We start from the raw sequence: 23402 nt of genomic DNA, 5'->3' as shown, positions 1-23402 counted from the left end.
TAATTTTGTATTTAGAAATGTCTTGATCAATACTAAGCATAACAATATGTCGGTATTGCTTATTATATTACGGCACATAACAGGTATCATTTGCATTTTCGAAGATAGTGGATAATTTGTGCCTTTAATAAATTAAATACAATATGAAAAATATGCACAGGCAAGAGTTAAAACTCACAATTTTATTATGATAATGTTATTTGATATGTCAAATTACAAGTGTATGATGTAACAAAAACAGTTACAAACATATGTATGCATATTTACATTATATATTTATGAAAAGTAACAAGCTACATCTGTATAAAGAAAATACAACTATGCCATGGGAGTTATTGGGACTATCAATTTTACATCATATACTTGGTATTCTCAAATCAACAAAATAATAGAAACCGATAGAACCAGAGCAGACAGATGTTAAACCGATGGAGACTAAGATGGACATGAGGCACTTCTTTTGTCGTCGTTGTTGTTTTTGAGGTCGTCAGGATGGCACTAAGGAACTTAAATTAACAAAAATAGAATATGCACAAGCAAAAGGGGGAAATGAACAGGCAGTGTTTACAGAATAGTTAATAGTACCATTTATACTGCAAGTTTTTTCCAAAAAACACAAAAATGTTTTCCACTATTTCATAACTAATCACATAAATGTTACATCAAGCGCTGTAAGATGTCAAAAAAGCATACATCGAGTAGAATCAGTGCACCGAAGCCTTGTTGGAGAACCCGAACAAAAACACTCAAAAAAAAAAAACTGCTGTGAAAAGTAAACGGTTTTCTGTTACTCTTTAAAACACACTGAAAGGAAAACAGGGTGTATGTGTGTGTATTTTATATATATATATATCTAAATATATATATATAGAGTGATCATTCTGCACAATGTGTACATCTGTATGCATTCCCAATGTTATGCAAGTTTTTGAAACAGAATAGAAGACTAGCAGCAAAAGTGGTTAAAACTGAAGTGTGTGTGTGTGTATATATATATTATATATATATATTATATACATATATATATATATATAATATATATATATATAATATATATATATATATTATATATATAAACATATATACACACACGTGAAAGAGGACAGACATATGTTGCATATACAGTACATGAGAGGAAGTAGCACTGTGCTGGTTAATGCAGAATGACAAAAGTGTTATTAGTTTTTTTTTCATTTCCTTTGTTTAAGAGAAGGAAAAAAAAAATGCACATCCTACATTTTGTCAGCCAGCAAGTTTTTAATCAGCTTCATCCAACCTTGGTTCAGCTTGACGACAGGAAACACAGACCCAAACACACAAAACACACACATACGTCTCACAAAAAAAAAAAAAAAAGAAAAATGCTTAATGCTGTTGGAGAATTAGGTTTTAACAGTCGTTCATAGCTAATTTTCTCTGTCAGCACAATAAAATTAGTGATTGTATCTAGCAGCCTTAAATTCATGTCTTTATAGATATATATATTTATATTCATATATAAAATTTCCAAAGCGAGTGGAGTGCTACTCCTGTACCGTTAGCGCTATCCTTCTGTTTAGCGTACAAAACTAGCGAGAAACTTTTACTAGGAGCTCAATGATCATTTTGTTTTGTTTAGCCCCCGCCCGACCCGTTGCAAATGCCCTCTACTTTTCAATGTGAAATAATACTACAAAAGGTGGACCTATGTACACAAGTATGCTGTCAATAGAAGCTACCGTAGATAATGCTGACAGCCGCGATAAATACAGCTCTATCTTTAAAGACAAGCTCAAAGACAAAACAAGCCAGTTATTATTATTATTATTATTATCATCAGTACTTAAATACAGTGTTGCGTATTTACAGGTGTTTGGTACCAAAGGGGGGAGGAGGCTCATCTACGATGACTATTTACTACCTATGAAGGTCTTAAAAGAAACACACGTGTCCTGTCAGTCTTTAAGAGTGTCGGAAGATTGCATAGAAAGATTACAAATAAAAAATAAAGACTCCCAAATTGTTAAGGTTTGTGCTAAACGTAGTGTTTTTTGTCCACGTTTATTTATTTTTTATCTAAAGTGAATGGACTGTGGAGTTCCCACACTTTTGAAAGCAATGGAGTCAACTACAATGAGTTTTCTGACACTTGAGGAAATTGTCAGTGTCATCCGGTGTGTTATTAAAAAATGTTTAACATAGCGGGCATTGTTTCTATCTGATTATTTCTACTTAATTTGCTAGATTGATGTACAAATTTGTTGTCACACAAGATTTAAAAACAAAAAAAACCCTTTTATGGGAACATTATTATGACCATAATTAAATTCTTGAAAATAAATGCTTTCACTGACAAAAACTAGATTTTGTAATTTTGATGTTATGGTGTCAGTAGGTTAATACCTATAAAATGCAAAATTTGTTGCTGTGGTCTCTAGTTTTTTCCAGAGCTATGTGGAAATTAGTGAGTAAATGTATTGCAAGATCCAAGACCTAAAGTTTCCAAACAAAGCAAAATATTAGCTTATCAAGGTGTGTCAATGGTCAGTCCATTTTGTTATTAAGTCGGATATTTCAGATTTCCCTGTGATCTCGAATGCAGCACAAAAGTGAATTTCTCGGGGTCCTCGGTTTACATGTCATGCAGTGTTACAAAAAGCGTGCAAATAAGTAAGGGGTGTAAAAATTTGTGGTCACGTATTACAAGAAGCTACCGCCGTACTTAGCGTATAATAAAAATATTAGTCTTACATTTATGGTTCCGAAATGTTTTTCATGTTAATACTTTTCTAGCATAGGTTAATAAGAAACTACGCTATAAAGAAGTAGTGAGAGACTACACGCAAACCAAGGACTCCCAGTAATACGATAAGAGATCTTCAGCCGATTTAGTTTTTGTTTTGTTGATAAATCAAGCTTCCTGTTAGCATATTTTGTTTGCTGGTGTTTGAAGCTTCATTAAGAAACTCAAAGCAACAGTTTTGTGCCGCATTTTTTTCTTTGAACCATCTCAGATTTTTTTTTGTGTATATTGCTGCTAAGTTGTTAGCTGCGGCGAGAGAAGTCTGGAATCTCCAAAAGAACAAATATTTTTTTTTACGTGTTTGTCCAAAGGGTCGTCGGTCAGGACGTTACCGGCGCGTGTAGGCCTACGCGCACACACACACACTCATACACACACACACACACCATCTGTATGTACTTAATTGCTGAGATACTCAACATTCCTGAAACAATGCACTCATTCATTCAGGGCTTATTAAAACGAAGACACATGAAGGAGTGGACTGGCGACATGAGGAGGCGCACAAAGGAGGATTAAAATCAAATAAAATCAAAGTCTAGGACAAACATGGGACTTTTTGAAGGTGGAGGGGTGCTGCAACCAAAAGCTCGGAGAGCAGTGCTTTTCCTCAGACAAATTCCTTAATTGGAGAAGGCCGTCTCAGTCAAAGAAGAAGCCTCGTTTTTAAGTGCCTGGTTGTTTCCTTAAAAAAAAAAAAAAAAAAAAATCCAACAGGAGCACCGTCAACCTTCTCACACCGAAACAAAACTTGCTGGTTGAGCAAAATCTCCGCTTTGAATCAGGAGGTGAACAGGAGAAAAAAAAAAGACAACAGCAGTAACTAAGTGGGCTTTCAATTGTCATGTTTCGCAACATTTTTGGGCAGTTTGGAGGGAATCAGCATGGTTAAAAAAAAAAAAAAGTTACCATTTTCCCTTCTCACAAATGGAATGAGTCCCTTTGTTTTGGAATGCAATGAAAATGGCCAACGTGAGGCAGAGGCTAAGCGAATCAAGTTTAAATGACAAGAAATGGCTAAAATGGGGAAGGGGCCGATGTGAGACTTTTTTTTTTTACCCCTGTCTACTAATTACACTGTGGTGAAGGGAAGGAAAGGCCACCACTGTTACCCGACTGCAACATCACACAAAATAAGCATAAGAACATATGTATCCCTTTTAGCATACTCAAACAGCAAGTTATTTTTCTGAATAGTTGTGTTTTGTTGTTGTCTCTGTACAAAAAGACAAGTTTCCTTCATAAAGTTGCACGTTTCTTGGAGTAGAGTTTGGCCAGGTGTGTGTCGATGTATGTGTGCGTGTGCGGTGCATTTAGTAACATCTCCAAGTCTGTTAATCTCAATGTCCTCGTCTCCTCGTCCGGACTTAGCTCATCGCAAAGCTCAAGTTTGTCCTCCGCTGCAGCTCGTCAGCGACAAACGCAAACTGAAATCTCCAAAAGCCCTCAGAGCTGGCGATCAACAACACCACCCCCGTCCCAGAGAGTGGGCGGGGTGGGATGCGGGGGGGAAAAAAAGGATGCCGACGTTGAATTGATCCGCTTCCTGTGTTAGCTAACTTTGAGGGGGTCCCAGAGGGGCGGCGCGGGGTCACCCGGCCGCCTTGTGCTTGCCCCCGCAGCAGCGGCACGCCTCGCCGCAGTGGTGGCAGGCGCGCAGCGGCAGGTAGCAGCACATGCAGGGCGCGATGAAGGACAGCGCCACCAGGGCGAGCCAGCGCAGGCAGAACTGCTCGTCGGACGTGTCGCACGAGCACGGGTCCGAGAAGTCGCCCTCCGAGTCGGACATGCAGTGGTAGAGCATGCTCTCGGCGCACAGCATGCAGCTGACTTTGTAGATGCACTGCTTGATGGGGTCGGGGGCGTCTTGGCACTGCCCCCGCCAGTTGTCCTCGTGGTTGAACATCTCACGGCAATAAATGCAGCGCGAGCGCTCGCCGTCCTCTCGCCGCCGCCGCCCCTTTTTGGACTTGAGCAGCGGCGAGGGCTGAGTCTTGATAGCCGTGTCCTTGTCCAGGCCGAGGTCCATGCCACGGGCGGGGCCCGAGCGAAGGTCCCCGCCGGGGCCGTCGGGGAAGAGGTACTCGCACTTCTTGCCGTCCAGTTTGTGGAAGGGGGCCGGGAAGTCCGTGTCCTCGCGCTCCGCCTCCTGCTTCCACATGACCGGGTGGCGGTAGTCCTCGTATCCGCGGATGAGTACGTCCTTGCGCGGGTTGATGCGGACGATCTCCTCCTCGTCCATGTGAAAGCTGACGTGGCGGGTCGATTTGAACGACACCTTGGGGACCAAAACGACAGATTCAGATGATTGCACAGAAATATTTCAATCTATCGTCGGTGCGTCGTGAGGCTCGGACCTGTGGCGGCAGGTAACGTCGGTTGCCGGAGTTGAACTCGTCAAAGGGCTGAGCGCGTACATAGCAGCCCCTGAAGGGCTCGGTGGACACCACATTGTTCAGGGGGGAGAAGGGCTCCTTCATTGGCGTGCAGATGGAGGGAGGCTCCTCACACGCCTGCATGGACAGAAAGAAACAGCATTTTAGTTAGCATAAACTGCTAAATGAATTTTGTTTTCTATTGTGGTCGCGTTCCCACATTAACCACCAGAGGGCAGACTGCACCTACTCTTGGCGTGATGCAGCAATGACTGAAGGCCCTTCTGTGTGAGAACTCCGAGTTCCCCACAGCACATTCCCACAAAACGGGAGGAAAAGCTACAAACACAAGCCTTCAAATAAAAAAAAGGACTTTTCATTTCAAAGGAACGAATCCACATTCTTACAGCCCCGGTTTCGAGTCGTCTCCAAATGAAATGGATCTCGCCATTGACAACAATCGGGCTGAACTTTCTATAAATAGCATCTGGCGAATGCCGCAGACTGCGTCGCATAGGGAATATACGTGCGGGGAATATATACGTTTCAGACCCGGGCACTGTCGATTATAAACAGACTCCGATAAAGAAACAGTGCCAAGACTTCAGTGCTCATGGCAACTAATGTGACAGCTATTTCATGATTCATGAATGCAGAGGTGTGGGAGAAACAGAGAGAGAGAGATACAGAGAGCGAGCGAGAGAGAGAGACAGAGAGAGATGGGGGAGGATATTACATCAGGAGCCAACATTATGTCAGCATAAGCATCTGAGCATCCCCCAGCTCATCCATGCACCAAACCATCACGGATGCAAAGTCGTGTCAAAAGTTGGATTCAATTTATCCAGCGGCTAACGACGTATGAATCGCTATTTTGTTCGGTTTTTCTGAATGCGTAAAACAGCCAACAAAGAATCACGTGAGGCAAAAAGCACTTTGCCTCACTACTTTTGAGGTCTTTTTTGAGGAGGGGGGGGGGAATCGCTGTAGGACATTTGGTCCCGCCAATCTCATCGTCCCAATTGCTTTCAAAGTTGCTCCACTCTTTCAAGACACCTTCAAAGTTTAACCCCGATCCAAAGGCCCCTCCAACCCCATCACCCCCCGACCTCATCAAGGCCGGGTTAGTCCTCTCTCTTCCTCTCGGTGCCGTGTGGGGGAGGCTGCTGGCTCTGGTTTGTCAGTGCCGTGTGTAAAGGAGCCCACGCCAGTGCTTTAACGCACAGCGGAAATCTGGTTTGCGCCCAGCTGCTGCAACAGTAATTACTGTCCTGTGGTTGCTAAGAGATGCTTCCTTTGACTCCCCCCCCCACACAAGTTTCACCCCCTAGTCTCCCCCTTGAACTGCACAAAGTATGTGCATGCGTGTTCCAAACACGAGTGTATACGCATGGAAGAGAAGACCGTGTGGAAGGAGTGAAAAGGAATGAGAGAGCAGGAAAACATGACTTTGCCTTGGATTCAAGTTTGGATTCATGTGTGTACGTGTGTAAAAGACAGAAAGAGAGAGAGAGAGAGGCCAGAGAGTCTACAGAGAGAATGTCATAAACCAGCTCCAGCTGGAGAAATGCAGCAGAGAACTTAAAAAGCCAGATGACAGCTGGATGTGTATGTGAGAGGAAGACAGAAAGAAGCAAAGGATGGAGGAGGGGGAAGGAGGGGGGGAGATCAAAATGAGAAACAGACTCTGGCTTCCTTTTTGAAGCGCTCGCCTAAGCCCCGCCATTCAAAGGCATGTGTGGGGGGCCAATCTGGAGCTGATCTGACCCCAGAGATGTGCCCGGGAGGGGGGGGTGAGGGAGAAGAGGAAGGGAGGACTGGAGAGAGGGCGGAGGACAAAGGGGAGGGGGTTTAAGTGAAGCAACCTGGCCTGGCACGAGCGCCGGGGAACATCCCGTGCATTTCCGCCGTCATACGGCTTGGGAACAGAAAGGCCCGAGGTCAGCTGGTTGGATTGATTCAATCCACTTTATGACAAGATCCTCCATGTTATCTTGCACAAATTGTTGACGGCCAATGGAAACATGTTCTACCATCTCCATTGGCTGTCAGAACTGTGCTTGCCCTGCTTCAATTTGTTTCAAGTGATGACTCACAAGACCACCAGGACAAGACGATCGCCCGTACAAAATGTGTCCTGGTCTGTTTTGAACGTTCCAATATTTTTGATCTTCTCATGATGCTTCCAGCTATCCCGCACTGCTTTGGAGTCTAAAGTGCCCCATGACTTGATGAGGCCCGATGATCCTGTGCTGTGCTATTTGCTCGCTCTCCACTTGCAGAACTTGCGAGTGGCTCACTTCTCTTTCTCCGCAGCCCAGGTCTGCGACCGCCAACGTTCGGATGCCAAATCACCATGGTGACACCCTCGGTGGTTCACGCGCTGAACCTTGTGAACACCCACCCTCCTTTGCCGTTGCAAACAGCCCCCCCCTTGCCTTGCTGCCTAGCAACAACAGTGCCATTGGATTTCCTGTGTGTTCAGCCTGATCCCTTAAAGAGGAACTTTGCCACAGGAACGGGAACGCACCCCCCCCCACACACTTTTTTTTTTTTAACGGTGGGGTGTGGGTTGAGGATTTGGGGGAGTTGCGAGTGTTGAACCGTGCTGATGAACATGTATCTGAGCTCTAATGAGTTGCGAGAGGCACAGCGGGACGTCAAAAGATACGAGGTGGCGTGACTTGCCATAAAGGGTGGAACTTCTGAATTGCAACATCGCTATCTTCACACGGTGTTAATATTAACAGTGGTTAAGTGATTTATACTCTTGTGTGACAGGTAAGATTGCTACTTTGAAACATAAATCGTAGTGTATGCAATTTATCGTTACTCACAGGCAGTCCATTCTCTTGAGTATCCCCGTCGCCAAACGGTCGACAGCCTGGAATTAGAAAACACACACAAGATTATTGAAATTAATAATAAAAAAACAAACACTTGTTGAAAACAATTTTGGGGTTATAATCGTGGGGTTATTAGACAAAGCAGTTTCACTGTCGACTGATTTTGCAATCGTAAGCGAATCGACTCGGTCGAGCCAGAACGAGACGCAACCGGCGCTTCCATCCGACTGCGGCCTAAATGGGGAAATGAAAGCTGCTTTGTGTCAGTGGGGCACACGGAAGTTCATGAAATATGCATGCCGCGAATCGTGTAACCGGACCTCTGCTAAAACGCCATGCCCCCCCCCCAACCCAAAAAAAAAACCCGTCTGCAGATGCTGGAGCCCGGCAGCTTGCGTTTCAAGTCTCAGGGTGACCGCGTTTCGATGACGTAAGCGACACCAAAGTCATTGAACTTTTAACGCAATTTTTTAAGCCTAATTTATTGACAGTATCACGCTGACGTCCCCATTCGTAACGATTATTTGCCATTGTTGTTGCCGATTAGTCAGAGTGCGAATCAACTTGCCTAAGGGCCACTTTTTCCTTCCTGTACAAATCAATTTATTGTCTCGTTGCAAGTGACCTACATTCAACTCTTTTTTTTTGCAGGGAAAAAAAAGTTTCGAGGGGGGGCTTAGTTACGGCATCCGCAAGCCCCCAAAGCAAAACACGAGTCCTGCCACAACAAACACCGCAAACATGGCGGCCGAGAATGACACACTTTGCCCTGCATAGTTCTGAATGAGAAACACAAGAATTAAGAGTTTTATTTCACAAATCTACAGAATGCATTACTCTTGAGTCTTATGACTCACCAGGCCTCACAGTTGTCTCTCTTCCCTGCAGTTTCGCGCATAAACCTAAATATGATCCGCCGAGAAGCGTATTAAAACAACATTTCCTCAAGACAAAGCCTGTTTTGTGCAAAAAAATTGGGGCAGCGCAGTCATCGCGCCCGTAGGCTCGGCTTTTAATCACCCTTTGCTTTTTATTCAAACAGTCAGACGGGGGTTAATTGCTTTCAAAACAACAAAGCGGAAGAAGTGAGCGTCAGGTGTTGAATTTGACAAGACAAATAGCCCCGATGCCATCCGGCAACGGCTGGAGAACAACCTGGTGCGTGTAGCCCTGGTTTCAACTTGCCGTGTGGAAAATGGCGGCTTTGACAGTGGCGGTCTTGAAAGCTAGTTGATATAATTGGCACATACACCTTATGTAACTGACAATGTGATCTCGCTGGCTTGGTGCACACACACGGCCCGAATGTGTGTGTTATGAAAGCAAAGCTCGTGTTCTTTTGACGCCAGAAGCCTAAATGTCGGGGAAATGTTTGCGAGCCAGGGTCATGTGCAAAACGGCAATTTAAAACAATTCCGCTGGGATGAAGGAAGAATAGTTTGGTGAAAATTATTGTGTATGGGTAACGGGGGGGTAGCGAAGGATGACAGAACACAACGGAGGACTTCAGTTTCAATCACACGAATGCGTGCGCGCATTTCTTCAATGCCGAGGAGGAAGCGAGAGACAGCGAATGCGGCACGACTCCTCTCCGAACCGCCTGAGCCGTGTGCCCGGCGTTGCCACGGCAACAGAGGACCGCAAGTCCGACGCGCACACGCCGGTGCGCGTTCGCGGGGCCGCAGCATATTCTCTCGCCTACCGACGCAACGCGGGGCCGCCCCCGCCCCGACCCTCCTCCTTTGCCACCCTCGCCCGCACGCATTGACGAAGCCGAGCGAGCGGCGGCGGCGGCGGAGCGATGCGATGGGAATACAGAGGAACCTGTCTGTGTGTGCGTGCGTGAGCGCCGGGGAGAGAGGCATTACACAACAGTGACAGAATACAGAGGATGCCAGGACACAGAGGTGAACAGAGGGAGGAGGAAACAGAAAAAGAGAGAGAAAGAGCGAGAGAGAGAGAGAGACTCGCCCTTCTCTGCTGTAGCTTCCATTCGTAACGTTTTACTGTGCAGGTGAACTGAAGAAGCGAGACCGAATGAAAACTCTTTTTTTGCTTGTATGGGGCAGCTGGCGCTAAACATGCTAGCACGGGAGGGGTCGTGCTCAGCATACGAAGACATCCTTAATCAGCTCACGATAGTTCATATGGAACACACAACAGGTGCCCACCTTGGTTGATGTCCTCAATGGCCCTGCGGATGCCTCGATCGAAGGCGCGGGCGTCGGCGGGGCTCTGGAAGGTCAGCCCGAACTTTTTGTCGTTGATCCTCCAGTGGTGAAAGATGGGGTTGATCTTGTTGTACACGAGGCCCTCGTGAAGGACACACTCCAGCACCACCTAAAGAAAAAAAAGATTGTCAGCTTGTTTTTTTGACTCCAAATTGTACCGTTTTTTTTTTAGAAAGTATTTTCTAGATAATGACAAACTAAATTGACAGGAAGACAAAATGGCCGACAAAATGGCTGCTCCGGATCTGTACGTCCATCAAGACATAAATGACTGTTTTTGTTTGACAACCTTTCCTGTAAGGCCAATTCACTCATTCCCATTAAACGCAAGAACAGAATAAAAACACATTCAAACTACTCATGACTGTGGTATTTCTCAAAGCGGAAAACTAAAATAAAAAAAATTCCATGTATTTTACAGGCCAATTTGTAAACCATAATCAAAATAGGGTTTTTTCTTTAATTACAGATGAGTTGCAAGGCAATGGTGGGGGGGGGAGAGAAGGGGCTTGGAGTGTGTTTTTGGAGGCAGACAGTCAAACGTGTGCGGTGGAGAGACAGTGTATTTCCAAAGCCTATTATTAATCAGGGCTACTGAGCCGCCCGCCTCCTGGCCTTCCTTTAGGGCAGATTATGTGAAATGAGAGACAGCCATTACGGTCTTTGAGGTTTTGACAAACGTGCACCAGAGTGGCTTAACGGGGGTGCGAATGCGAGCTCGGCTCGATGGAAACCATCCGTGTGTCTCACTGTCATTCCTGTTATTCTATATTGATCGTAGCTCCAACCCCTGATCACTTACTGATCGAGACTTATAAAAGCGTATCACAAAATGTTTTTCGACTTCCGCCTTCCAAAGCAAGGGTTAAGCCGGAGGGGACGAAGGGAAGAAGATGAGTGGACACTGAGGAGGATGGTGTGGGATCAGGTGATAAAAGAGAGGCGGATGGGGTGTCTGTGCCTCCGGGGGTGATTGCGAAGGGCGAGACCGAACGGAGCCCGAGCAGGTAAGATGAGCGCCGCGCGGCGAGGCCCGCACAGACGTGGGAGGAAGTATCGCGTGTTGCGAAGAAGGACAATACTCGACGTTGGATACCATAAACCAGGCTTTTGGAGGTGACGGAGCCAGCGATGTTGCACGAGTGGGGGCAGAGATAGTCGGAGGTGACATGTGCCGGAAAGCAGAAACGGGATAAGATAAAGAAGATCTTTGAACTCTTTTTTTTGAAGAGCTTGCAAATCAGCATTGGATGTGTTCTGTGACCATCCGAGACTTCATCTTAGTTTTTTTTTTTTTTTTTAAATAAAGTTTCTATCCCGAGGCACAAAGCAAACACCACAAAACACCGTCACCGTTACGTTCACAGAGTCACAAGGTAGTCACATGGGCAACCTTATTGGCGCTGACAATTTACAAGGTGGCCGACACCGATAGCCTGGCAGATACTAAACCGCATTGGGTTGGCCAAGCTCAACAAAACGAGTAACGCGCACGGCATCGGGTCCTCGCCCCAAAAGGGAACGCTTATTACGATGAGCCAGAAAGGCGCCACCGGCACAGCTGTGAGCAATCGTTGGGAGGCTGAGAAGAGCGAGGCAGAAAGCGCAGCTCGAGATCTGACACAAATCCGAGAGCTGGTGTCGTAAGAACTCGTCAACCAATTACGCCTTTTTTTCAGGTTTTTTTTAATAGAGTGATGGAAGGGGGGGAGGAGAGAGAGAGAGAGATTGGTGGCTATATGGAGAGCCAGCTGAGTCATCACTGGTACACTCTGTGCCGCATCGCTGCGCATCGCAGTCACATTCCCACCACCTCTCATTCGATCTGGCTCCACCTATGATTGGTGCGTTCGGATAGAATTGGACGATCTTTCTCATGCACCCCCAAAAACATCAGCGGTGTTAGCCATCAGTGTTCTTCTCAAGCTATTTAAAGGTTACAATCAGGGATGGGAACGATTCGAGAGCTTTCTTTCCAAAGATTAGCCCTATCTTTGTTCAGACAAAACAACCTCAAATTAAAGCGCAATGTCAGCGTTATTTTGAGAACAGAAAAGCATTCAAGCCAGGCTTGAACATTTGTCACCAGGGCTGGATTATTCGATCAATTATTCCATTGATTCCTCGGGTAATTTATTTCAAGTTGTTGTTTTTAAATTTGCATTTTTTTTAATAACGGATCCACCGACTGGGTGAAGAGCGCCTCATTTGTCTTTCTATTTTAAAACTGTAACCAGGAAGTGGCACGCCAGCAAACAAACAGCAACGAAACCGCACAGATGAAAAGGCAAACTCCTCGGCGGAGATAATTACGGTACGTCAATAACTCGTGCAGTCGACTCGCTGATGGTTTCAAACAATACTGCGGTGAGAGGAGCAGATAATGTCATGCCTGGCCGTCTTGCATGACTAACATTAGTCGTCTGTGGCTTTGTCTGCGGCCGTTGTTTTCCTTGGACCCGGCGCTGTTGTCGTGCCGATGCCCTCAAACAGTTGGTCGGCCATGCCAGGCACCCGGCCGGCCGGCCGGCGCTGGGTGGCATCCTGACAGCCACAGCTTACATATGGCCGCGTGTTTGTTGTGGTGACTGGGGTAGATGCTGGCGGCGAGCGGGGTGTTTTACCACTTCCCAGAACAGTCGCCGGGGTCTCGGAGTCATGTGTATGCTCCGGCCTGTACGGCGGCATTCCCGTCACACCCTTTTCCTGCGCCGCCGCGCACACATGCATAGTAACGCACTTAAGAAGCCTTGAACGCAAAACACATAAAACGCTCTCAGTCAAAAGCCATTCAGACGCCAGGCAGCCTACGAGCCGCCAACGTCGAAGCATTAAAAGGCCACCAGAGCCTCGACGTCACCGTGTTTGCTGCGGCCTTCTGACATCACTTTCACACTTTCATTAAACACAGTCTGGATTATGCCAAAGCATCTAACTGCATCATTTGAGCATCCGGCATACAGCTCTCGGGATGAAGAAGGTCACAGGATTAAGATGGAAACGCCATTGCGTTGATTGACGGAAACAAAGACGACTTTAAAATGACTGAAACAGCGGGAAAGCTCATTTAGGATGCAGATTTTGTGTTACATGTCACACGTCTGCCTCGGATCGCCACGACACTATCTCACACCTCGAAGCTCACTATCGCGTGTTTTTTCTCTGAATATATTTGTTGCCGCAATCTATACGTGCCACAAGTGAGCAAATTTTCAGTCACTTTATTTCTTTGGTACTAATTACAAGGTTGAGCATATGTTTCCACAATATATTTCATCCGTTGAGCTAAGTAGGTTTCCCACATCCTTCATCCATCATTCTCCGCTCCTGAGTAATCTGCCCTTCTCCCGGATGATGTAATCATGCATCACAGCGTCACGCAGTTTGCTCCTATTTTCAGATACCTGCGCCACGGAGGCATATTGAACAACGCTTCCTGGGCGAGTGCCTTTGAGAGTGACACAAGCGCGGGGGATGGTGGTGACGTCATCCCCATCTTTCGGATTTTGAAATTGGAGCGAGCGTGAAAAGGAGGAGTGTGAATGAGTAAATAGGGAGAAATGACACACAATTTCTCTCAATCACAATGGTGGAATTGGGAAAAAAAAAAGTGCAGATGATCCATGTGATCGGCATGGGTATGAAGTAAAGTGAGGGTTACATTCTTCTGTCTAACAATTTCATGAAGGGCATGCTAGCAACAGCTGCTGCGGCGGCGGTACCCTTAGTACCGACAACTAACCACAAGACCCAAAGCTAACCAGGACCATTTGTTCTGGAAGTTGAAGGGAAAACACTTCAATCATAACTATAGCCGTCCAGAACACATAAGTCCGGCTTCTCTCTCGGATGCACTCAGACACGATGAACCCACAGCAGCTGCATGGTGGCTCGACGTCAACACGAACCCAAATCTCACAGGAACGTTTCCAGCGCCCTGTGGAGCTCCTTACCACTTTGTCTTTGAGCCGCTCCCCCTTTATGTAGAACTCCACCGCCGTGGGACTGGGGCTTGGGCTGGGACTGGGCGTCGGACTTGGGCTACTAGGGCTGAGGTTGCCCGTGCTTCCCCGGGTGCCACTGCTGTGGGTGCTGTTGCCGTCGTCCGCCTGGCTGACCTTGTAGACGGTAACGCAGCTGAGGCCGCCGCCGCCCAAGGGAAGCCATCCGCCGCTGGAGTCATCCCGCGTCATGACCACTGCTCTCACACGCGCATAACTGTCACTGCGGAAAAAGGGAGGAAGCATCCAAAAGTATGTTAAAGGAATCGAAGCAGAACTGTAAATCATTAGAATATTTAAGCTGAAAACGATTCATAGATGGATTACACAGATTGTAATTCAGTACAAGTTTCAACCCGACTGGAAAGTGAGTGACCGTTTGTTCGAGCGCCACTGTTAATTTCCAACTGACGTGTAATTTCCAAGCCGCCGAAAAAACTCAAGTCATTTCTTAGCTACAAAAAAAGCAATTAAGCTGAATTTGCTTCATGTTTAGCTAGCCCATGTCACCACTTTTGAAATCGTGCCACTCAACGGTAAATGAAAATTATTTATCACAAACGCCGTTTGCATGTCCCTCGGCCTCTCGTTCCATTTTTTTTTTTTTTGCTGGCTCACCAGCAATGTAGCCTTGTTGCATCTCCACCTGTGGTCAGATGTCAGCTGATTAGATAACGCATTAGGCCACCGGAAATGACAAAGGTCAGGGTGTGCTGAGGGCGGCATTTTCCACAGATTCCTGGTAACGTATTAAAAGATTTGGGAAGCAAACAGAGACGAGTAGAGAGTGTGACAAAAGGATTTCCATGTTGCGTGCCTTTAAAGACTTCGGCTCAGCGTCGATAAACGTGTCAATTTGACGATCGAGATAATGCAACAGCTCCCATTTTGACTCCGTCCCGCTGGATCTCGTCAACTCAATGTGGGTAACCTTTGCTCTCCCCTTCCACACCCTTGGCAAAGATCATCGCGGGGTTTATCAGTTGCCACTTCATCTGTTGCGTCAGAAAGTTTTTGTTCCGTGAATCGGAAGTCATTTTGATAAGACTCCTTTACACGTGCGTTATGCTAACATTGAATAAACTTAAAAAAAAAAACTATTTATATTTTAGATTCATTAATTTAGTGACAAGTTGAAAAGCGACATGTAAAGGTATGATCATTCCACGTTTTAAATTTTCTACCAAACTAGGTAGCTAGCATGACATCACACCAGCATGAACATGACATGGAACAACACAACCAGTCAAAAATACCCAAATGGTTCCGATAAACGGTACATTTTATGGACTTTCCGTGAATTTCCTGTTTTCGTTCGGCGCCACGGCGGTTGGCGGATTTTATAGTTCCATTTCCCCACATAAACGATGACTGGTAGAAATGTCTGATCCCAAGTTGATCCCAATAATATCCTCGAAAGTACAAAACGATTTGGATCATGCCGCTCGGTAGGATGTTTGCTTTCCAAATATGATTCCTGTCTGTTTTCGTACTTAAATGTGTTTTTTGGATAGCTTTGGCCCTCTGCAAAGAGAACAACAACTTCCCTTACAAACTCACCCTTTCTGGTCACGCCTTTTTACAGCACCGGCATCTACAACCTTTGGCCTCATCACAATAAAAATTCATTCTGAACAAACTTACAAGCAGGAAGAGATGGAAATACAGCGGCTGTTAAAGCCCCCCACCCCTGCCACTTCAATAAAGGGGGTGATGGATGCAGGAGGGGCTGTCAGTCAGGCATGGGGTCCCTGGGGTGAACAGAAGGCAGGCGGTGGTGTCGCTCAGCCATGACCAGGGCACAATGACCAGGACCTGACCCTTCAGAAGTACCATCTCACACATGCCAGCACAGGGACACACTCACAGGGAGGAGGAGGAGGAGGACAGAGGGTCTAGACCCCAACAGGAAGTTAATGCGCTTTTCTTTTGCACCCATGGAGGAAGAACGGTAAAAGCAAGAAAATGCCTAATCTTTTTTTTTTTTGCTCTTCAAGAAACAGAAAGTAGTCTCGAGCGAAACGCAAGCATGGAAATTTAGACCAGGACGATGGAGACAAAGGCTGTCCTCCACGCCCCTCGCTGGGAGTACACAGTCCACTGGACACACAATCGAGAGCGGAAGCACATCAGCTGGTCTGGGCCTCTGAGTCACAGTCAATGGGAGAGATACGGGGGGGAGTTTGGAATCGAGAGAAAAGAGCCCCCCCTCTTATTTCCAAATTATTCCAAGTTATTCTGCTGGATGACTGACTTCATTTCCGACGAAAAGAATGAGAGAAAAACAGAAAGGGGGGGGGGGTAGGAGAATGTGACTGTGGGGGAGGAGGTGGTGGCGGATGGGAACAGGGTGGAGACCAAGGTGACAGTCAACAGCTCCCGGCTGCATGTGAATAGAGCCTTTTCTATTCACAAAAAGGATGTGCGCAGCCTTTCGCCGCCTCCATAAAAACGGGGCGGTTTGCATTCAGGGAATTGGCGATATTTGGCGACTGCATTTCCTCAAATGGACGCCGTGCCTCAATTAGTCACCGGGTGTGTCATCCACTTCTAAATGCTTCCCCACAAATAGACGCGCCTCCCTTTTCCTTTCCGGGAAGAAAAAAAAAACACAGGTTGTAAGTGTATACCTCAATTTATAGACACTGTGGCCACACATGCTTGTTTGAACTCCTTTGCTAACTAAAACAGCAGCACAATCTCTATAATGTAATACAGCTTATTTTCCTTGAAAGTCCACTTTAGCCTGAGCTTTAGATTATCAGCTATTTTTTCCCCTCTTTTAATCAAAATTAAGACCTCTCATTCTGTGACCACAAGGACGCTTATTTGTTTTATCCTTGCTAGCTGTGGATTTAATGATAAGCGGCCATTTTTTCCCAGATCAGGCCTTGTATATTATTCGCCCAAAAATGCAATGACATAAACGAAGGCCTCCAGCCTAATCAGCTCTTATAAAAATGAGAGCGCGAGAAGCATAAGAGTCTGACGGTGTATGTTTAAATAAATTTCAAAAAACAAGATGTTGAGTGGAAGGAGGAAGACAAAGCAGGACGTTGTGGTGAGGAGAGGGCGTGATGGTATAGCACGTGCAGACCAGGCTGGCCGGGGCCTCGAGGCCCGACCGCTCTAGTGTGTGCCGGAGAAGGGGGATCCTGGGACAAGCATTTCCTAAGTGGACAAAGTGGCCGTTTGTCTGCTCGCTCTGGCCCATGGCTCACTAGGCTCCAGTATGCCATCATGCTTTTTGCTTGTGTCTCAGTCTTTGGCTTCCTATCCCAATGGTGGGAGGAGGGTGGATGGGGGGCTGAAAGAAAGGCACGAAGAGGAGAAGGAAGAGGAGGAGTGACGAATGAGAGGAGAGAGAAAGGATGTGGCCTGAGCCCTGGGAGCCGGCCAAGTCGCCCTCCCTTCGCTCCGCTCTGTCTCCCTCTGCTACCAAAACCCCTCCCCGCCTGCCTCTCGCCACACAATGGCTGCTTCTCTGCTGAAATTTCACGTTATTGGATGCCGGGCCTGCAGTTTTGTACTCCCACAATGTCCAAGCAGTGGAGCATGCTGCAGGGGAGACACACTCTGCAAGCTAAAAGCTGGAAAACCATTCCTCCTTTCATTAACATCAGAAAAGGGGAGAAAAGTCCCCCTCGCTAAACTCATTTTTTCCATCTCCCCATCGCTCCTCAAAAAACGAGAGGAACTCCTCGAGACACATTTGGCTTGTGCGACTTTAGAAGCATTTATAGGGGAGGAAAGAAATTCATTAAAAAATCATCGAGCAAAATAAACAAGCTACTTATCCCAATCCGATTTCGTAGCTTATCCTCTGTTAGGATCTGTGAAAATGAAGCTAAGCTAGCTTTCAAAACAAATCAAGTCCGATTTGCCAAAACCAGGCGAGAAAACAAATATTGAAGATAGACAACATGGGATCCAGGCCGCCGCCGTCGATTCCGTCGCCAGCTAGCTAATTAGCCGCGGTTCAAGAGCTCTAAATAAGCAGCCAACTTGAAGGGCAGCGCTAAACAAATGACACGACCCGACGTGGACGCAAAGCAAATTATGACACAAGGACCACAACGAGAAGGCTCGTCGGGGGTGCTTTATGTTCAGCCATTAATAAAAGCCGAAACGGTAATTGGACAATGCCCATTGAACAGACGGCGTTTTTTTGCGGGCCTGCTTTATTAGCTACGCCAAAAGCCAATACTCAGCCTGTGGAAGGAGAAGTGAAAGAGAAATGTTGCCGTATCTTCTTGCAACACCTCGAGGCTGCCGGTGAGTCATCCCTCTCACAAGAACATTCGGCCAAAGCTACCAACTGACTCAGGGAAAAAAAAAAAAAAAAAAAACACTCTGCAGCACTAAACAATGAAAATCTTTTTTTTTTGTCATCACACAATGGATTTCAGTCAGGAACTCGAACAGAATAGTAAGAATATTTTGATGAATTAGCTAGTAATTGTCAAAATAGCTGCAGATTTCAATTTCTGGGTTTACGCCTGACCAAACAGACCCAAACTACAATCCCATTAAAATGATCTAAATGACTCTTATGTGAAATTCTGACTGTTTATTGGTGGATCAGCAATAGGTGCTATTCTGGGGAAGAAAAAAAAAAAATCAGACATTCATCACTAATGGGGGCAAAAAAAAAAAGCTACAGACTGAGTAGATCTTAATTTAAACCACCACATGCATTCTGGTAAATGAAAACCTTGCGCATGACATTACCGCCGAGTCAACAACAGAAGAGGAAGCACAAGTTTGGACTGTTGCAAAGCCTCTATGGTCTCCTTTAATGTTGGAATGCTCGGTCTCCAGGGATGGTGATTCTAATTGTAGTTATTCTATAATAAGGAACAGGAAGAAGCCTGGGAAGATGCAGGAACAAGGTATTAAGCACCAGGTCATACCGCAAGCAAGGAAAAGTAACAATTTAAGATGGCGGGCTATCTTCCCACCAGTGAAAATACATTTGGCACGCACAGAAACCCCGTTCCTGTTTTCAAAGGGTTTTGGGAAGTCCATCAAAGAAACAAGGTTTAGGATTTACATCTGTGGCCTTTTATGTCTGCGGCCTCGCAGGAAAGAACCCGTCTCGGGCCAGCTGCGAGCAAAGAGCTCGCAAAACAAGGCGCAGCCTTCATGGTCCCCACATGTCGCACGATTGAAAACAATATCCACGATTGAGACGCTTCTCGCAAGAACATCAGAAGGCACGTTCTGCTCTTGTGGCGCTTGGCTAAAAATGTATCGACGTGAAATGTGCCCTCGACGGGGCTGACATTTAAAGCATCTAAAACACTCAAAGAGGAAATGAAAAACGTAAAGGGGAAGTGGCTCGGCTTTTAAAACGCACAAAAATCCAGGCCCGACTCCAAGCACGGGGGAATGGAACATGGCCTCCGTCACGGGCAGTCCGAGCAGTCTGGTTACTCAGAGCGCCGCTGCCGTTAATCACCCAAACAATCGTACGGCAGCTTCTAGAACAAGCAGACACTGGATCATAAATATTGTGTCTGCAAAATAAGTTTCGGAAAGCTCTCCCACTGAGAGCAAATGGATGAGGTAAAAATGGATCATGTCAAATAACGGGAAGCGAATACGGCGCAAGCCAACCATCTCTCTTATGAGGTTACATCAATTTAATTGACCTTTAACCTGATATTTGCTTGTTCTGTAGCCCTCTGGCGCATACCAACTGTTTTAGGGCCCTGAGCAGACTTTGTGAAAAGGGCAAGCACGTAGCTAGCAAAACATACGTGTCACATCCATTCACTAGCTAGCACTCCCAAAATCTATTTAAAAAGAAAATCCAGGAAATGATTTGGCTTAACATAAGGCCTGCAGGATATCAGCAATTACCCAGGCCCGTAAAAACATGAGGTTGAGCAGTTGAAGTCGCCGTCTCCCCTTTGTCATTTCATGACTTGATGAGGGTTGTTTAGCAGGAATGCGTTTGGAAAGCGCCGCCCCAGGAATGGGAGTGCAAAACAGACACAAGGTGATAAGATCACAACACCCCGCATGGCAGATAAAAATGCTGAGCTGTCAAATCAATCACGCAGATAGGAAGAAGGACACAGTGAGAGGGAGATCACCTGACCGGCGACGAGACAATAGCGTGGCACAGCGGGAGACGATCGAGGCCCGACTCCATGTATGATCATTTCACGACAAGCGATACAAGGCCAAATGACCTCTCGCTCATAAAAAAAAAAAATGGAGGAACACTTTATTGGCCACCAATGCCAACAATACACCAGCTTTAGTTCAAATAACAGGAAGAACTTCACATATTCAAGCTAAAAACGTGCTCTAGTTTCCTCCCCAACAACTAATGTTGACTAGCTAAATGGAAGATGAACAGTGGAGAGCAAAATGATTGTTACAAAAGAGGACAGGGTGAACGAAAGCCTTTACCAACGACTTGGAATGACGCCTATCTTGTGACAAATTTTCGTGGGCAAAACAAATCAGCAGTGTGATCATAATTTGTACAAAATAAAAAAATGGAGACAGCTGCTGCAACGTTCAGTATCTCGCTCCCTCTGCGTTTCTATGAATCATACGCCCAGCAAGACAGGTGGTGGAATCCTAGCAACAATATTTGGATCACTTCGCCATCTTAGCTGCCGCCATTACGCAGGGAGAGGAACAAAACCGCCGCACATCACGTCAACCCTGTCGCAGTATTTCCCAACGTGCGGGCCCTTTGGTCGCTTCCACTATTGACGACTGGGGGAGGAAACAGGAAAAGGCCTCGATTCACATGTCGATACTCATGTGTATTTCGATCACTTCTCCAAAAAAGTTTGAAATGACACAAATTAAGCGTGACTAAGCGACCGCAATGATTCGAACACTAGTTTTCAAAACTAAGTTTCGCATTCTATTTGAAGCCTGAACGAAGCAAACACCCCAGGATGTCTTTGTGGACTTGGTTGATCGTCAGAGCTGCAATGAATGCAAAGAAAAAAAAATGCTTGAAATGTATCTTATAACATCAACACCTTGTAAGTCGTTCGACCTTTGATTCCAGAGCAAAAGATGGACGCGCACGCACTAATTCAGGTAGGTTACGTAAACACGCAGATCAAGGACAAAAGCATCTATGCAACGTATCTCCACCCCGCCTTCCACGAAGCCCATAATGGAGAGATTCAGAACATGGGTGTGTTTGACACATTAAAAGCGTGACAGTGTAAATGGCTGGGGGGGTGGGGGGGTTCCAGCAGCACATGACTTCCTCTGTGACAAATACATTATCAAAAGACACAGAACAGTGTTGATGTGTTACGCACAGAGAGAAATGGCGTGAAAAGGAAATGTGATCATTGTGTGACCGTGGCTGCAATGCGAAACAGCGTACAGTTGAATGTGAATGGGGCCTGGCAGGTACTTTATGAATGGAGGGGATCATGTGACCGCAGCACCTCCCGAAGCAGATATTTCTCACTGACTGTCAACAAGCGCACACAAGGGCTCAGCCGTGTAAAGCCAGAACACCCCCACCCACCTCAACCTCCCCAAAAAAAGAAAAAAAAAAAACACCAAATGGGTTCGAGACACGGAAATAATCACCTCTTTATCCGACGTGTTTTGACGACTTACGAGGCGCTTTTGTTGCGTCCGGGCGTCAATTTAAAGCGTTTTTTTTATGAATGGAGATATGTAAATGAGCGTGATTGAAGAAAAAAAAACGATCTTCCGCCTTTTGGAAATGAAACATCCATTTTAAGGCGCTTATTGTCATTTGTTTACGACGACGATATCCCAGTTATTGTGCATACGCGTATGAATGTCCAAAAAAATGGCGTTTTGCGCTCTTGTGCTGTCGTCTACGTGATATTAATGCACGTTTGCTTGAGGCTTGAAATGAATTTCACGCCGAAATGAGCGTGAGTTGTTGAGGATTATACTCATGACGACATATACGCCATTCAAAAAATATGCATTCATATTTAACCGTCTCGTATTTATGAAGCGCCATACGTCACGATCGCGTAGCAGAAACATGAAAGGGACAGAAAAAACGATCTTAGTGGTAAGAATTTGTACTCACTCATTGTTTGGATTTGTTGAATCTTCACTCATTTTCTTCCTCACGGAGATCCGAATCCTAGCACTAGCATCGACGGCGCTGTGACGGCGGGATAAAATCGCACAAAATTCACCATTTTCCTCCACATACGTATAACCGTGTCGTGTTTTCGTTAGGTGTTTATTAAGGGTGGGGTGCTCGGTAAAAAGTGTAAGAATGCTCCCCTTCGATGGAAAAAAAACATGGAGAATAAAAAAAAAAGTGGAGCTAGCATTAGCCGTTAAATTGCGAGGAGGAAGAATGACAATTTTGCCTTCTCCTCCCTGGAAGTAAAATCCGACCACAACACAAAATTAGCCATCTTCTTTCCAAACAAGGTCCGGTTTGGTGGGGAGATAAAATAGATTTTAAAAAAAGCCCCTCGCTGCGTGTGTGTATATCCTCAAAAAACACAAAAAGTGTTGAAGCCTGTCACATTCGGCGGCGGAATAGTCGTGGCTGGCTGTCGAGCATCCATTCGCCAACTTGAGAGCTCTCCGGGACGACACTTGAAGCAGCGCCTTGTTGGAAAGCCAGCCTCACTCCGCCAACGTGTCCGAGTAATGTCCGCTTAAAGGCAACCTCGACGCCCGGGAGGGAAAAGGAAGATAGCGAGGGATACTGGAGTGGAACCATAAAATGGGGTTTCTTCACAAATGCGCTTAGAAGGGAGAGAAAAACGAGTTTTTAATTCCCCCCCTCAGAAGTTGGCGGACATCTGCTTTAATCGAACTCCATTTTCAACAAGGGGAGGGGAGGCATCGGAAAACTGGGCGGATGTGTCGACCCTCTCTCTCGCTCGAGAAAATTAAATCCTTCCGCGGGGTGCTAGAATTGTTCAATTTAAAGCCGCCGTCGCTTGATTTTCAACATTTCCGATAATCCGTATTTCATTCTGACTAATGAAGCGACATTTTAGTGACAAACGACACGCGACAAGCATGTATTTCCGGAGTTGACGCAAAGTAGTCCCGGTGGCGCTTTTCCCAAAAAGAAGTTTCCCTGGCTTCAATCACGCATCGCTACGACGAAGCACGCGACGTAGAAAATAATCCCAGCGGAAGGAAGTTGGTAATTAAACTTG

At 45.9% G+C, this 23402-nt stretch overlaps 2 protein-coding genes across 5 annotated transcripts in view; one reads left to right on the top strand and one right to left on the bottom strand.

Annotated features, from left to right (window-relative positions):
* Window positions 1-167: 167 nt before the first annotated feature.
* On the bottom strand, window positions 168-23216 carry spred1 (sprouty related EVH1 domain containing 1). Its single transcript, XM_088401035.1, has 6 exons — window positions 22301-23216; window positions 14188-14458; window positions 10175-10343; window positions 7995-8041; window positions 5140-5295; window positions 168-5060 (listed from the first exon to the last, which is right to left on the bottom strand). The coding sequence occupies exons 1-6, from the start codon at window positions 22330-22332 to the stop codon at window positions 4374-4376; spliced, it is 1362 nt and encodes a 453-aa protein (XP_088257161.1). The 5' UTR covers window positions 22333-23216; the 3' UTR covers window positions 168-4373.
* The window catches only part of meis2a (Meis homeobox 2a), a 132167-nt gene continuing 131420 nt past the window's right edge, over window positions 22656-23402 (top strand). For 2 of the 4 annotated variants that reach the window (XM_088401038.1, XM_088401036.1), the window contains exon 1: window positions 22656-23389. The gene's annotated coding sequence lies outside the window, so the exon portion shown is untranslated. The remainder of the gene's footprint in view (window positions 23390-23402) is intronic. The other 2 variants (XM_088401041.1, XM_088401044.1) reach the window with 2 other exon arrangements.

The sequence above is a fragment of the Syngnathus floridae genome, chromosome 16 (assembly GCF_059516105.1).
Source record: "Syngnathus floridae isolate MCC-2025c chromosome 16, RoL_Sflo_1.0, whole genome shotgun sequence".
NCBI classification, from domain to species: Eukaryota; Metazoa; Chordata; class Actinopteri; order Syngnathiformes; family Syngnathidae; genus Syngnathus; species Syngnathus floridae.
The sequence above is the reverse complement of the archived record's forward strand: the minus strand, read 5'-3'. Positions and strand labels throughout refer to the sequence as shown.